Below are 15,991 nucleotides of genomic sequence, written 5' to 3'. Positions count from 1 at the left end.
TTAAAAAGTAAAAAAAAAAAAAAAAAAAAAAAAAAAAAAAGACATAATGAATTTGGTACAGCACATATTTTTAGATCAAAGATGCCTTTGAAGTGACATACCCTTAATCCATAAACCACTGAAGCACTTCCTTTCTCTCACAAACTACTTGTTGTCAAATAAAATGGAAGTTAAGGAAATTATCTTTATCTGAAAATGGCCAAAAGAAGCCATCATCTAATGACAGCCTTGTCAAAATGACAATTGGGGAAATTGTTAGGCAGGCGAGGCCTAACGACGGGAGGAATAAGCTCGCTGTTTGCTCTAATCTGGTCAGGCAGGCCCCACACAATTCTGCACAGCTCGCCGTGTGAAACAGCCGAGTCTTTGTCAGTGTGAGCAAGGGCCAGGAGGACTTCTCTTTCATGAATATGTATCACCACCCCTCTACGTCTATAGAGAAAGAACCTTCCAAACACCAAAATAAGAAATAGGTAAATAAAACAAGCCACCATCACCAATAAATAAAAAAATAACCCTAAAGGAACAAAATCCTAAACTATGAAAACTATTAAGCAAGGAAAGCTGACATTTTGGAAAGGGAGCCAGAAGCATCATCTTCCTAAAGGCTTTCTTCAGGCTCCAAGCCCCAGCACATGGGGAGGAAGCACTTCAAGCCATCACAGAAGCAAAATGGCCTGTTGGGGTACCTGAAATCTATCGCTGTGTTTTATATGGGGCACTTTTTTGAAGGTGCTGCTATGGGGTCAAAGCCCAGGCCACAGCCACCTATCAGGTGTTCATATGGGAAGCATACACATGCACTGCAACAAATATGAAGATACATCTGGGCATAATAAACATACAGGACATTAATACAATACTAGTGGGCTCCTCAACACACAACAGCTCAACAGAGGCTTACAAAAGAGGCTCACTGCTCATAGAAGAATGGATTTCTCAGAGGTATTCAGGACCTTCTACAAATAAAATCCCTTGCAACATCTCAAAACAGACAGTTTGAATTTCTGGTTCCCTTGAAGTTTTGGGGCTTTTTAAACATATGTACTACGTAAATCTTCACATAAGTTTGGCATAAAACTGGAGGAGAGCCACATCAAGACTACCAGACTGCCAGTGGAAGTTAATATGAAGATAGAAACGGCCTTTAAAAGATTAAATGGCTCAGAAATGTTTACAAGAAATACTGCATCTCTGCAAGACTGATGCTGACACATATATAAGCCCAAACACACCATCTAGAGCAACAGAATGGCAGGCAGGGCAGGGATGCAGTGCTGAACTAAGACCACGCTTGTTACAGAAAACCCAAGAGAAGCTGTTTTAAGATGCGGTGGGTTTTCTCTCTGCTGGAGAGCTAGGACATTGTTATAAAGCATTCATCACTGTTTGAAAAGTTACTTTCAAATGTTTGTTTTAAACTTCACTTGTAAGACTGCAAACCAGATCTTTATTTTACTATAGAGAGATTATGGCAATACTAAAAACTTCACTTTTTTTTTTTTTTTTTTTTTTTTTTTTTTTCTCCAAGCAACAAATGGAATATAAAAGTTTGACTTCCAGCAGAGATATCATGACACAATGCTCAGTTTTGAGGGTTTACAATATTATGCAATGTTTGCTGTAGACATTACCATTTCATTAGCATACTCTACTTTACATGAAATCCAGCAATGAATGCTGTCCCTGATCTAAGGCTAATCCTCTTTAAAGAGCTACAGGGTATATTACATGTGGCCACAGACACGGTTGTGCCATGACTGAATCACTTTGAAGCCTATTGAACAGCGTTCCCTTGTGAGACTATACACAAACCCCTAAACCTATGCTCTCTGTGCTGTGAAATTCTACTGTTTTTCACCACCGAGACTGTAAGGGGCAGTATTACCCTAGTTCCAAGAGAGGGAAGAGGTACAAGGCTGCCTTCACCACCTCTCAATGACGGTTTCTAACTGGAGCATATATGCCTGAGATAACACAAATACCTAGCTCCTAAACACCACCCAATGGCTCAGAGGGATGCTCTGTCTCACAGACTGATTGCTGAAATACAGAAGGTTACCATGGCTCACTCTTAGAAAGTGCCGGTATAACCCAGAAAGGGAAGGAGATGGAAGATGAAGGAGCAATGCCACAGTGCCACACTGATTGACCAGAAACTACAATTACAGCTGACATCAGAGGAATGTAGCGCAGTGTTGCACTGAGCCAGTGAACTCCTCAACACAAAGACATCATAAGCAGAGCAAGTCTGGACAGGATCATGCATATCTTTAAAGAAAAAGAAAGAGGTCATTTACCTTCAAGACAGGCTGCATTTCTTATGATTGGGTGCCCTTGAATACTATAAAGTGTGATAATGCAATAGTATATTTCTTACCACACAGTCCAGAATACGGAATCTTTAACATCTATCCAATTCAAAGGAAAAACGTAAAACACTAAACTACTGTTCCTGCCATGTATCAGCAAAAGGCAGTTTATTTTATTGTTTATCCTTAACTCTTCAAGATAACTTTCTATATTAAATTACTGCTTTTAAAGAGAGCTGGAAAGGATGGTTACATTTAGCCTGCATCGTGCATAATGCCTATCATCTACCATTGAAACAGCATGCAATCAGGTAGAGTGAGTAGATCCAGACTCCATGGTAAAACCTCAGCCCCAGTGAAAGTAATATTTTAACTCCTTGCTATCAAAACAGTATCATCTAAAACATTGACATCCAACAAATTTAGAAGCGTCACTGTGTACCCAGGACACAACACCATACCACTCTTGCTGTGAATGCAGAGGAAAGCATAGGTGCCATATGGGAGGAAGTAATGAAGCTTCTGCTTTCAGTGAAATCACTTCACTGGAGTCTAGCTCAATTGTCACAGCTTTTATGCACCAATAGATTTGTTTCAGCACTAATGAAAACAGACTACTTAATGCAGAAAATACATTTTATCATTGTTAGAATCTTATAAATTCCCAATAGGGTGTCTAAGATACTTCCCACTACACAAACTGTATTGCAATGCCTTTGATTAGAGTTGATGTATGGATATTTCGAGAAAGCCCAGCTTTAGGTAGTTTCCACAGTTTAGTTCTAATCTAGAAGAGGAAACAGCAAAGAGAACATTAAGCTGAAATGCAAGGGTTATAATGAAGAAAGAACATTCTTTCCTTGGCTCATTTTTTTATAGGAGACCTATATTATTATTTCAGTTCTTGCAGCAAGTTATGTCTCTTAACAGCTAGAGTTGTCAGTGGGATTATGAAGTCTAAGAATTCATCACTTGATGATTACAGTGCACCAAGTGTTCTCTTGCTTAGCTCTTCAGTTTGGGATTTGATATGAAAGATGGGCTTCCCCTTCCTGGCATGCCCTCTATTGCACAAAGATAAGCCAGAGCGTCATGCTGTGTGCTGCGCTACCTACAGCAGCACAGACGTCTCTTCAGTAAGCCTTTTTAAGGACTGACTGCACTTAGCTTGAGAATCTGACAAGGTCAAAAACAGCTATCATGACGAGTGTCGAGGTGATATGTAAGGAGGGGTTAAAACATCAGAATCACACACGGATTGCAGCCTTCTCGGAACAATTACAGAAGGAAAAGTTTTAGCTGTATGCCATGTATTTTACCTTCTTAGTCCAAATAAGGTTCCACAAAATCACAAGTATGAGAAGATGAATATGCCAGCTGAAAGAGTAGTGACTTATAACTATGGGATCAAAACTTCAAGCAGTAAATCACCTCCATGTACAAAAGAAGGGAAATGACCACAAAAAAAAATAATATTGAAAACTGGAATCCCAGTTACTGGTGAACAAAGAACTGTGATAGAGTTTGTGAACAAAAAAGCCCCACCGCTTTCTAACTATTTTTAGAAAATATAGGGGACTCTTTTACTGAAGAGCTATGAGGAATGAGCACAGCTACAATCAGCAGCTGTGCACTGAATCCTCATCCCCAACGTGCTTCTGTTACACAAATGATTTTTCATTTCCAATTCTACTGAGATGTATTAAGACGCTACTCTGAAAAATGTGATGCTCCAACACACTTAAATCCCCAGCCTTTGTTCCAACTTAAGAAAAGACAAAGTGAAGAGCTAACATTTCTTTTCCCCCCACATTAGGGATTACAGATTTGATTTTGAGCAAGAAGCAAACACTTGTTCTATGGTGTCAAAATCCCTTACTCTACTTCTTGTCCCATAAAAACTGGAGTTACAGTAGTGTCCCTCTTGTAGCTGCTCAAACTGTCCTCCGGAGACACATTAATTAAGAAGAAGGGGTTTCAAGGAGTAAAGAATGTCTTCACAGACAGCAAGAGATGCAGGAGGATGGAAAAGAAATTGAGACAGAGGAGAGGCATGAAAGAAGCTAGAAGGGTTAGAACAAGATGTGGTTGGCAGAAAGATCAAGGACAAACCATGGAGCAAGAAGAGGCAGAAGATGACAAAACAGGGGGAGCAGTGTAAGTAAAGCTCACCTAGTCCTCTTGGAATGGAATCCCTCAGTGGGGCTTTATTCAGATCAAATTAGATGGGCAATGACAGAGTTCTTTTTTTCCCAAGTAAAGGAGAAATGTAGTAAATAAAATATGGAGGGAACTGCATTCCTTTTTCCTACTGGAATATCTCCTCACCACCTCGTGGTTCTTGGAAATGGTATCTAAAGTGTCAGTGAAAGCCTCTCTTTCAAGTGCACATCTGGTCTCACAGTGAGCTCCAGCTGAATGTCCTGCTTTATACTTGGAAGAAGGAGCTCACAAATAAATAAGCCTTTCAGGAGAAACTGTCCCTCTTCTCGTTGAACACGAGGCACTCAGCTGCTGTAAAGTCACAACAATTAATTGCAGAATCCCGCTGCAGGTTGTTACTTCTTCTGTCACACCTTCCCCAAACGAACTCCTGGAAGCTACCACTGAAATACTACCATTAACTACAGGTGCCCCGACAGCTCTTGCAATAAGAAAACGCCATTTCCCGGTGTCTGGTCAAACATTGCCACCTACCGGGCGCCCTACATCCCTGTGCTGGGCATCGCGGTGATTTTATCTCCCCCAGCACCGATGCGCCCGCACATGTACCCCCCGCCTGCACCTCAGGGCCATCAATAACAAACATGCCACCTGCACAGTTTGCCAGAGCAACCAAAGGAAAGAAGCAGTCCTCCACGTAGGGATACTCCGCTGAAGTTTCTCAAAGCTTGTTGTGGAGGGAGGTTTCCTGTTTAGTCACTCAGGAGGAGCTAGTAGGAACAGGTAGGTAAATGGAGTCCCTGTCACTCACCAACTCACAACACACAAATATGAACTGCCCTAAAATTCCATCTCAGAAAGAGTGTTTGGGCATTAGCACTGGCTTCTCAGGGATGTGGTGGAGTCACACCAACCCTGGAGGTGTTCAAGTACCGTGGAGATGTGGTACTGCGGGACATGGGTTAGCGGGGAAATATTGGCAGTAGGTGGATGAAGTAATTTGAGAGATCTTTTCTAACCTTAATGATTCTGATTGATGATGAATCTATGAAAATACAAGGAGATATATTTGCTTTTAGTAACCCTCAGCTTCTCCCAGACTGATAATGACTAAAAGCAATGCAAGAGTTCCTACTATTTTATTTTATTTTTTCCAGTTTGCTTGTTTGGGATGTGGATTTACTTGAAACCTCAGGGATCAGACCAAAGCTATAGAAAAACAACACGTCAAGCCATCCCAATGCACCTCTGTATTACAGCCTCCTGTAGTAAAGTCATTACACATAATTAGCCCAGGCAGATAGGTCTGCTAACTGGAAGCAACAGAGAGAAGTCATGCTGGTTGCACGGAAGCAGGAACCATTATACTATAATGAACAGAGCTTTTCAGTAAGTCCTCCTCCCTTATGACTGGAAAGGTAATGAAAGCCTGGAAAATCAGGCTGCCATGAGAGGACAGCTCCAAATCACTTCTACCTCCAACATTGTCCTTGTATGGTCAAACCTCACGTTCATCCTCCAGAAAGGAAAACATTTCTGGGGAAAGCTGCAGAGGTTCTGGGAAAACCCAAAGGAGAAGTCGATTGCGTGGGCATCACAAAGCAGAAGGGTTGGCCCTTGTCCTACCACACCACGCTGCCTGGCTGCGCAACTACTTGCAGTTTTGCTTTTAACTAAAGGAATTTCAATTGGAGGGGAGAAAAAAAAATAGTTAACGCAATGTAGCAATGAACTCTGGTAAACCGAGCAGCTATTTTTGCAGAAAGTGCTGGGGATTTTTCACTCCTAGGGGAAGGCTGAGGTCATTTTGTTGAAGTTGGCAGCATTTCAGCCAGTGCGAGGCTTAGAGAAGAGAAGAGCAGAAAACCCAACCCCAGCCAGCACCTAGATGAAGTCATGTAGCATAGTATTAAGTTCATAAACTACCAGGAAAGAAGTAGTTAACTACTTCTAGGCAAAAATAAGTAGGAAGAGCATGGACTTACCTCAATCGCTCTAGACAGTAAAATAACCTCACGGGGGAAGCTCTCACTGTGCCGTGCTCTTGTAAACAGGCTGTATGCGGAAATGAGGGGCTGGCAGAGGTTACAAGAAGCAGCACAGGCAGCATTGCACAACCGCAGGCTTTCCAGACGGCAGTGAGCCACAGTGTGCACAGCCAGCCTGCAGCAGCCCAGCACTTGGTAAGTGAGTGGTGGTGGGACCTCTGCTTCTCTGCTCTCAAAGCCAGCTGAGTGACAGCAGGGGACGTGCAGCAGAGACACTGAGTGCAGATAAAAGCCATAGTGGGAGGGCTGTTGCTAAATAACTTATCAAGCTGTAGGTGATTTACCTGTTTACTGGGTAAATAAAGGAAACTGAAAATCAAACAGTTCATTTGAGCTGAAGATCACTGTACTTATAGAATGGCTTAGGCTGGAGAGGACATTAAAGATCACCCAATTCCAACCCCTGCCACGGGCAGAGCCGCCACCTGCCAGATCAGGCTGCCCAGAGCCTCATCCCACCTGGCCTTGGTACTCAGCGGAGAACAACACCTTTGGGCCACAGGACTTCACATACAAAGGTAAGAGGGACCCAGAGCTGCATGGGATTAAGAACAGCTCAAACCCTTTTGCTATGGGTGCTGCCCCCAGTTCCGGATGTGGGAGTAACCTTGCTTAGTAGGGAAAACAAGGAAGGAGGGAGGGAAGGGCTCACTTTTCCTGTCAGCCAGCAGCACTGCCACGCACTTCTAGCAAAAAGGTATTTTCTGCTCAGCCAGGCTCAGCAGCCCGGGAGTGGTGAGTGCTGTCTTTCCTAAAGGCATTGCTTAAAGCATAAGAAAATAACAAAATGCTTGTAAATGCTTCATTTTAAAATGTTACCAGTTATGATGAAAACATGCCTCGTAGTTACTAAATGTTTTCACCCTTCCAAGTGTTTATTTGGTGGGGAGGGTTACGAAACTGAGACTATTTGAATTTTTCCAAAAGCCAAACCTGCAAAGCCTGGTCAGCAGCATGTCTGCTGGTTTGGGGACGTTAGATGACCCCAGGCAAAGCTGAGCTCCCTATGCTTTTAGGAAAAACAATCCCAGTACTTTCCTGCAGAGCAGCTCCACCCCAGGCCTCTCCCCTCCCTGCCCCTGTGCTGCCCACTTAGGGGTGGCTGTGCTGCCACTTCAAGCCAGGGGTACCCTCAGCCCAGTAGGTGTGGAGGGGTCACAGCCTCAAGCAGTGGTGAAAGTGGAACGCCCCTCCTGCCTCAGAGGGAATTAACGAAGGCCAACGTGGTTTCCGCCTGTAACCGCTGACATGCAGCTCTGCGGATGCAATAGACGATAGATTCAGCTTGGGTTTCCTTCAGTGTCTTGTGGCATAGGTGGCTGCATTGCATCTAAACTTTGGGATGTGGCTCTCCTCACAACAGCTCTGTCTGGTGGTTGGAAGTCTGAGCAGGATCTGTGCTGCCCCACAGGCACTCTGTGCACGTGTGGGACTGAGAGTGAGCAGCACTTTCAGTGTGTTCCCTTGTAAATACAGCAAATACCATAGACTAACAAGACTAAGGCTGCAGATGAAGATATTGAGCATCCCAAAGTTACGAGCTCCCAGAGGTACACCTGCCTGGAAGCTGGTTGCTCTCTGTACACACCTGTGCAATACATGTTAGTTTGGTGATAATGGACTATTGTCTGTGTTAGGCACCTAAGACACCAACCACACAGGACAAACCTGTCCAGGGATGAGTAGAGGCTGTATAGCAACCTGCTGCCCGCCCGCCTCCTGCCTTGTCCCTTACTGCTGGTAGAAGATTTGCTAGTGACTGCAGCCTGCATTTCTGGAGGCAGAAAGGGTAGACATGCTTAAGTACCTGATGTTGGTGGTTATTTAAAACAAAAGGTAAAAAAACAAAATAGATGTACCTTTTTTTCCTTAGTATTCAGGCTGAAACTTTATGTTCTAATTTGCAGAAGTAAACAGGCAGTGTGCTCTGAACTCCAGCTTGACAGTAGGGCTATCGCTCTTGAACAACCAGTTGAAACACTCAAGTTGGAATGCTATGGTTTCTAAAGTTAAGCATTTGTGTTCTTAATTCTTAGCATCACTCTTCTGGCTCTTAAAATGGGGATAGCGGTGTACACTGAAGGAGATAAGGAAAGAGGGAAAATCTTGATTGACTCAAATGAAGGTACAGACAACAGCACTACAGAGGGCTACCTTACAGTTGCCGGAGAAATCTTTGCTTTTAACTGTAAGAAGTTTCCTTCTCTAAACTGTATTCTTTAAAATCTTTCAGCCATGTCATACAATCTAATACAGTCCTTTAGCAGTAATTCGGCACCAAACAGCCCAGAACTTAAGACAGAGAACTGATTCTGTAGACTGACTTGTGAACTCAATGAAATGATGTGGTTTCCCCAAAGCCTTTAGTTTTCCCTTTAGCCGAAGCTGACCTTGTGTAACATTTCACATCCTCTTATTGGACTGAAACAGTGCCAAGGGCAGAACATGAGCACAGAAAGCAACAGTTCACTCCTGCACACGGAGCTGTGGCCAGTTCCCTGGGGCTGAGGCATACTGCTGGAACAAGGGATGGATGCAGATGCCGTGGAAGCATATCTCACAGATGACAAAGGAATAACCTGCCATCACAGCATCTTTATACCTTTGTCAAAAGCATGGATCATAATCTCAAGTTGGTTTTCAAGTGAGCTTTGAGACCTGCTTGAAATTTCTCCAACCATCAAGTGGTCTACCAAGAATCTACCAAGTGGTAGAATCACTTTTGTAGCCTACTTAGCTAAGCAAGCTGTGGTTGCTACATTTCTGTGTTAGAACTGCTGCTGTTATTGTGCTAAAGGTCAGGGAAGGAAGTGGTTCCAGTAGACAGGGACATGCTGATAAACCACGAATTGTGCTCGGAACTTATTTACAGTGGTATAATATACCCTTACAAACAAGCAGTCAGAATAAGCAGTGATGATTCAACTGCCCATAAAACAACAGCTTACATCATAAGACTTATCCAGCGTGATTCAGGGAACAGAGCTGGTGAAACAGCTTCGAGATCTAGGAGAAACACAGAGCATATGCACTGTATATTTGAAGTTAAATGGCAGCTTACAAATAACACTGTTTAATAACATTTATCTGGCTAGCAACAAAGCTCATTCTTAGGTTCCCACTTTAAGTACACAGTCTTTTCCTTCTCCAGACTAAGTTTCAGTGCAGGAAAATACTGGGCTTGCACTTATAAAGGACCAGACTCCAATGGTTCCTGAAACACTTCACAGATTTATATTTGGATGCACTGCTGTTACTCAGGTTTTTAAACAGAATGTAGTTCATAAGCAAGTAACTCTGTGCTGCATTTCTAAAGCTTTTTAAAAAACAAAACAAAACAAAACAAAAAAACCCAGTAAAGCTTATTTGTTTTGGCACCTAGTTTGGTGCTTCTGCAGAGAGCTGGGACTTTCCAGCAGGCTATGGGGAAATTCTGGGTGACAGTTCTTCCCCTGGGTCTCTGACATTCCAGCTTTTGCATTCATTTTACAAACTGCCACATCAAATCATTGTATTTGGTTTCATAAGACTCTCTTTAGAGAGAGAAAATACTACTTTATTCACATTTGAAATATCAGTGCTTACAGTCAGATGGCATTTATACAAGTTGGCTGATGTCTAGTCAAAGGAATACGCTGTCAAACAGTGCACAGAGGCACAGGTTGTGCTACTATCACTCCTTTGTAAGCCCGTAGAGCCAGTCTTACTGTCACTGTAAAGCACCATATGTTTTCCAGAGATAATCCTACCTGCGAGGCCCTCATGATGAACCAGTTGTAGGCAATTTACAGTCACGTGTGCTCTTCAGAGTTCTGACACACTACACATCCACAGCAGCAGACGGGAGATTAACTGCTGGGAAGGGGTTAGCACAGAGCAATCTGTCACTTGATCCCCTACCAAGACTTCAGCAGAGTGTCAGGAAATGATGGTTATCATGGATTGGGTGTGTTCAGCTCCCACTTCTCTGTTCCAGTGTTTTACTTAGATTTGCTGTCAGCCTATTTGCTAGGAATTACATACAGCCCCTAAATAATGCGACTTTACATTTTCTTGTATTTTTGAGGACTCATTTCATCATGACCTCCTTTGAAGAAGATGAAACCGAAGAAAAAGCAACATGCCTCCACATGACGTTTTACCATCCCTGCCAACAAGACAAGATGATGTTTCGTTGCTTGAATTTCTGTAAGCGAGAACAGGTCAGGGCAGATGAAACAGCCAAGTTTGGCCGTGATTCTAATGTCTGCCATTATAACTTAGTGGATACTCGTGTTTCTCGGATTCAGTTTTCACTGCAGTTCTACAGAAAACTTAACAGCTCGGAATTTTGTTTTGAGATAAAGAACATGAGCAAGAAAACAAAGCTGACCGTAGACAAAACAGAACTGGGTTACTTAAACAAAATTGATCTGCCATGGAAGTGCATCATTTGTTTTGGAGACTACCAGATTTTAGCAGAGATTCAAGAAGGGGAGGCCATGGATTATTTCGAGACTCACTTACACTTGACTAAAGTGCCGATCTTACAAGAAAGGAGCCCGCCATCGCTGCAACCCATACCTGAGAAAGGCATTTTCCCTTCCTTGTCTTCTTCCCAAGGCAGAAGCCCCACAGAGATTGATGAAAATGAGTCATGCTAGCAGCATGGAGGAGGCTGGATGAGTTTTTGAGCACGTGAAGCCTGCACAACTTCAAGAGCTGAAGGCGATCATCTCAACCCACTGTTTCTAATGGATCTCACTGCTATACATCAGTCCCTCTGCTCACCGTTTCCCATACAGCCATACCACGTGTCTCAATCCAATTACTGGAAGAGATGGTTTGACATATATACACTAGGAGGAAGATTAAGGCAGCAAGAGGGCAAATGCTGTCAACTGGCTTATTACTCTCAGATGAGTGCTGCTAGACAAGCTTTGAGCCAAAAATTTTTCTAACTTCTCATACCGGGACATTACTTTGTTGAACAGAAACAGCATGTCTGACACTGTGTTTATCAGGGCATAGTGCTCTCTGTTCATTACATAAACATGTGAGAGACATTAAAGGACCACTTAAGTCCATGGCAGCGTATTCAATTCAAAACTGTGACATGCCTAGAAGGTCTATTTAGCAGGCGTTCATATTTTATGCAAGCAGAACAATGTCCTAGCCTCAGTACTGGCTAGCTAAGGAGGGGTGTCATGTCTCACTGCATTTGTAATACTTTGAGTTTTACTTTTAACATTAAATTCTGAACAGTATTTTCAAGCCTAGGTTGCAACTTCCCAGATTTTGCAGCTTAGAAGCACTTTGTAAGCATAGCATTTTTAAGTTAATGTTTTTACTAACTTTGCAGAGATTTTTCTAACAGTTTTAAATAGATGAAAAATAAGGTTTTTTTGTTTTGTTTTGTTTTTTGCAAGCAAGCTGCTTTTGTTTGTGAATGTAAATAAACATACAACATTATGTAAAGATCCACCTAGATTTTGTAATAAAGCATTTGGTTGCTCAGTAAAGATTTGTTGTCTTCTACAGCTATAAAGTAAGAAGGTTCATGTGAATAAAATGACGTCCAGGACAATCCACTCCCAATGTTCTAAAAGTGATGCTGTTCCAAGAGTTAACTAAAATGCTTTCAGCAAGTTTTCTCCCTATCATAGTATCATAGTATCGTGCGAGTTGGAAGGGACCTTAGAGATCATCGAGTCCAACTCCCGGGTTTCGAGCCCTCTGTGTAGTGAAGTGGCACTTCTACCCCTGCACCACAGGGGGGATTCGAACCCGGGCCCTCCAGTGCTGCAGGCAGCAGCTTAAACCACTGCGCCACTGGGGGCACACAATCCTCCCTCTCCCCGTGGCCCACCTACTTTACTCTCTTACTACTTTATTGTCAGTTGAGTTTTTGTCATATTGTTATAGTTAAGTTTTTGTTAATTAGCACTTCAGTTTAGTCAAGTGTCTTAGACTGCTTGAAAGACACACTGGAAGGGCTCAGAACAAAACACTTTTAAGAGTTATCTATCTTACCCTCAAGCATTAACATCTACAGAATAACTAAATTATCCTAAATGTTCAGCAGAACACACTCCAGCCATGCACGCTTCAAACTACCTTCCAACCTCTAAGCTCTGTAACCCAGTACAGAGTAAACCTCTGCTCATGTCCCCACACTTATCTGTCTGAGGAGTCCTAGGGGTCAGGCTTACATTTAATGGGCTGTCAACTGTTCTTTTAACTTCCCAAACACTAGGGATGAATTTCAACATTAATCACTACAATACAAGAAAACCACAACATAATCCAAGATTAGTGGAAACAATCATGAGTGAGAGAAGTTTGTGGGAAAGGCAATGAGACCAAACTCAAGTTTTCATAGAATTTGTCTGTTTCATCCTTGCCAACAAACGCCCTGTTGGCAAACTTTCTACCTGTTGAACTAGCCTTTAATACTCACCTCTAGCAGTCTTTAGGTTGAATGTGCAATGCAAAATTCAGCTGACACCTCCCAGCACCAATGCCTCTATCCGTTGCCTGGCCCCCCTCAGCCTAACAAAACCAACCTAGCAGGCGTCACCAGGTCATCAGACCTGGTGCTACTGGCTGCAGATTTCAGGAGCCACCAGCTTCTTGGCTTCCATGTGCTTTTGACATGAGTCTTCCTACTAATTAGAGATAGTGGCAAATAGCCTACAAATGAAAACTGTTTGGAAAAAGAACAAGACGAAAATACATTCTGTAAGAAGCTCTTACATTTAATAGCTTTTATGTGGAATCAACCTCTCACATAAAACGCGTGAGATTTCTTAAGTTCACCAATTTGGCAAGTGTCTGAGGGAAGAGGGAGTGTTCTGCGTTCCCAAGGAGCAGCTTTGTTCTTATGAATGCTTTTAAATGGTTGCATGGTGACATGCAAGTTCTTGTTTTGTACTGCTTGGGTCTTCAAAACCAGGTTGCTAATACTACTGCTAAACAGCGCTACACAGTTCCTATACATTGACCCTGTCACACAGGACATCAGCCTACAGCACTGATTGTATTTACTGCTTACACCTTCTCTGCTGTTACCCACAGAAAATGAATGAATAAACAGAAGAGGCAACCCCAATCATAACTCTTCAGGTGCAATATACAGACAGAAGTGTTTGTCACCTGCTGACCCTCAGGAACATCTCTTGTCTGTTCTGCAGAGTTCCAGCGCTGCAACTCAGAAGGTTTTGCACCCAGGCTGAACAGAGGGGCTCTGTGTCTAGCCATAGGTCTGGTGTGGCACAGTCCATAGCACACCAGCAAAAAATACTGACCTGAGGAATGGAAAATGAATAATATTTTCCAAACCTTCTTCATGCGATAATACAAAAAGCAAGTACATTACCATGTGTGAGCAATGAGACTAGATGCACAGGTACCGAGGTTTTAGCACTTACTTTCCTGTAGCTTGCTTTGTCTCATGAGAAACTACACTGTTTTACTGACTTGGCCGCTGCTGAAAGCCCTTTAGGTCCAATTAAAAGCTCACTGGAAATGTTCCCATGGAATTCAAAGGCCTGTAGACCAGGCATGTAACAGCAGTTGTGAAAATGTCAATAACTGGCTTTATGGTCCTCTGGTACGTACCTTGAGCGGCCTCCAAGGGAACCATTCTAAATTTGTATCACCACCAAAAAGAATCTCAAATTTAATACTTACACACCTGTAAAATATAAAGATGCTCATCTTAAAAGTGAAAATTAGAGGAACCATTACCCAGGTACCTTCTTCTTAAGCTACGGTGACAAAAACCAGCAGTCCCTCACAGCACAGATGATCCCAGGAAAGCAATGACAAGGCTCCATTCTACTATGATTCCCCCAAAGCATTAAGAACATCATCGATTTCCAGAAAACAAGCACAAAAATCGGTCCTGTGGATAAATTCCACACCTTGATTCTGTAGTAGCAGTCAACTAAAAAAAAAATACTGGAAAGGATGAGCTGTGCTCCAGACACACGCACACCTGATGAATACCTCCGCCATGCACTACCTACTAACACATGCCCGCTAACTAAAGAAAATATCAGTAGGGTCCCAATAAATACAGACACCTTTCAAGAAATCTCAAGACCTTAGGGACACCTTCACATCTAGCTATTCTTAAATATAATTTCACATCTAAAACGAAGGTGACTTACATAAAAACAAAGCCAGGCAGGCACAATGAGACTGCATTCTGGCAGAGCGATTTCTCTTTTTCCACATCTTGGTATGTTTCTATGGCAATTTCCACTCTCTGTGATACAGCCCAAATTTTCAAGCTGTTGTTTCAATGAACTTTCAAACCTCCCTGTCATTACGTTTAGCCAAACTCCTTCAGATAAATGCGTAGTGAAGGAGATTCAGCTGCACAGTTTAGGAAATGGCTGGGTTACTTTGAATGATTGCATATAACCTAAGAGCAGATTTAATGTTCACTTTTAAATCAAATATTATTAGACATGCTTTATTAATATGCTAAAGTCAACAGCTTCACAACCTATTAAAGCGATTGCCATGCATGTACCATTCTGTGGGAGTACACCATGATAACATACAAGATGAAAAAACATAAGAGACAAGTAGCTACGCTTGATAGACGAGGAATGATTTCTAGTTACCTCACTATAAAGATCAAGAAATGTAATGGGAATGTAGCCAGCCATTCAATTGCACAACAGCACTGTATAAGAAAAGTCCAAAAATCGGCTGCTTTTGAATATGATACACATCCAGAAAAATAGGTGACTATTATTTTTTCTAGATTAATGGATAAGAAATACTTAGGATCCATTTTCATAATACACATGCTGACAGTTCGTAGAAGTTGATAAAATTTGCTTTCATTAGCAAGATGTACTCTGATTGCCTATGACAGCTTTCACAATACAGCGGCCAGGGTCTGTTTCCATTTAGAAGATGGTGTGAAGTAAAAGAAAAATAGAGAAAATGATCATTTTCCTTTAGAAAAGGCAGTTAGATAAATCAGTGTTCTCAGCATACACTCTCTCCAAAGTCTGAACCCTCAATTTGAAATGATTCTCACAATACTTCACAAATGATTTAATTGGCCATCAACTAACTCATCACTTCAGAGCAACAAGACTGAACCTTCCTTTAAATTGACTGCATGAGTGACAGTTTTATCCTCACATTTGATAACAGCACAACTTTAGCATAAAGCATACTTTAAATGAGCAACTTAATAAAACTCTTCCTCAATAGAAAGCACCATTTCCAATTAATAAATACACTGTTGCCCCTGTACAGACACAGCAAGTGAGTTAAAATGATACACTAGCTAGGACAGACATGGAGGACAGGGATGCTGCTTGCATTACACAAGTGTATCCTTACTTTGAAGCACGGTGCTGAAGTTGCTTCTTTTTAACAGAAAGGCTCCACACTCCCAAGTTCTTCAGGTCCTCCATCATCGCAACTTGTTAGAGCTTCCTTTCCATTGCAGCAGGTCCC

The 15,991-nt window shown here is 42.2% G+C and overlaps 1 protein-coding gene across 2 annotated transcripts; it reads left to right on the top strand.

Annotated features, from left to right (window-relative positions):
- The first annotated feature begins 6,508 nt into the window (after positions 1-6,508).
- On the top strand, positions 6,509-12,021 carry TIFA (TRAF interacting protein with forkhead associated domain). Of its 2 annotated transcripts, XM_072335390.1 has the most exons (3): positions 6,509-6,658; positions 6,880-7,041; positions 10,590-11,771. In XM_072335390.1, exon 3 carries the CDS (start codon positions 10,603-10,605, stop codon positions 11,164-11,166), a length of 564 nt encoding a protein of 187 aa, XP_072191491.1. In that variant the 5' UTR covers positions 6,509-6,658; positions 6,880-7,041; positions 10,590-10,602; the 3' UTR covers positions 11,167-11,771. The 2 variants fall into 2 exon arrangements, with proteins under 2 accessions (XP_072191491.1, XP_072191492.1); XM_072335391.1 differs by lacking the exons at positions 6,509-6,658; positions 6,880-7,041 and adding an exon at positions 7,198-7,258 and having other exon boundaries at positions 10,590-12,021.
- Positions 12,022-15,991: the final 3,970 nt, after the last annotated feature.

Source organism: Excalfactoria chinensis, chromosome 4, assembly GCF_039878825.1.
Source record: "Excalfactoria chinensis isolate bCotChi1 chromosome 4, bCotChi1.hap2, whole genome shotgun sequence".
Classification (NCBI taxonomy): Eukaryota; Metazoa; Chordata; class Aves; order Galliformes; family Phasianidae; genus Excalfactoria; species Excalfactoria chinensis.
Note: the sequence above shows the minus strand (reverse complement) of the source record. Positions and strands in the feature narration are given on the sequence as shown.

What these genes read in the sequence shown, in the direction of transcription:
- TIFA (XM_072335391.1), top strand. Translation starts at nt 10,603, where the DNA reads ATGACCTCCTTTGAAGAAGATGAAACCGAAGAAAAAGCAACATGCCTC.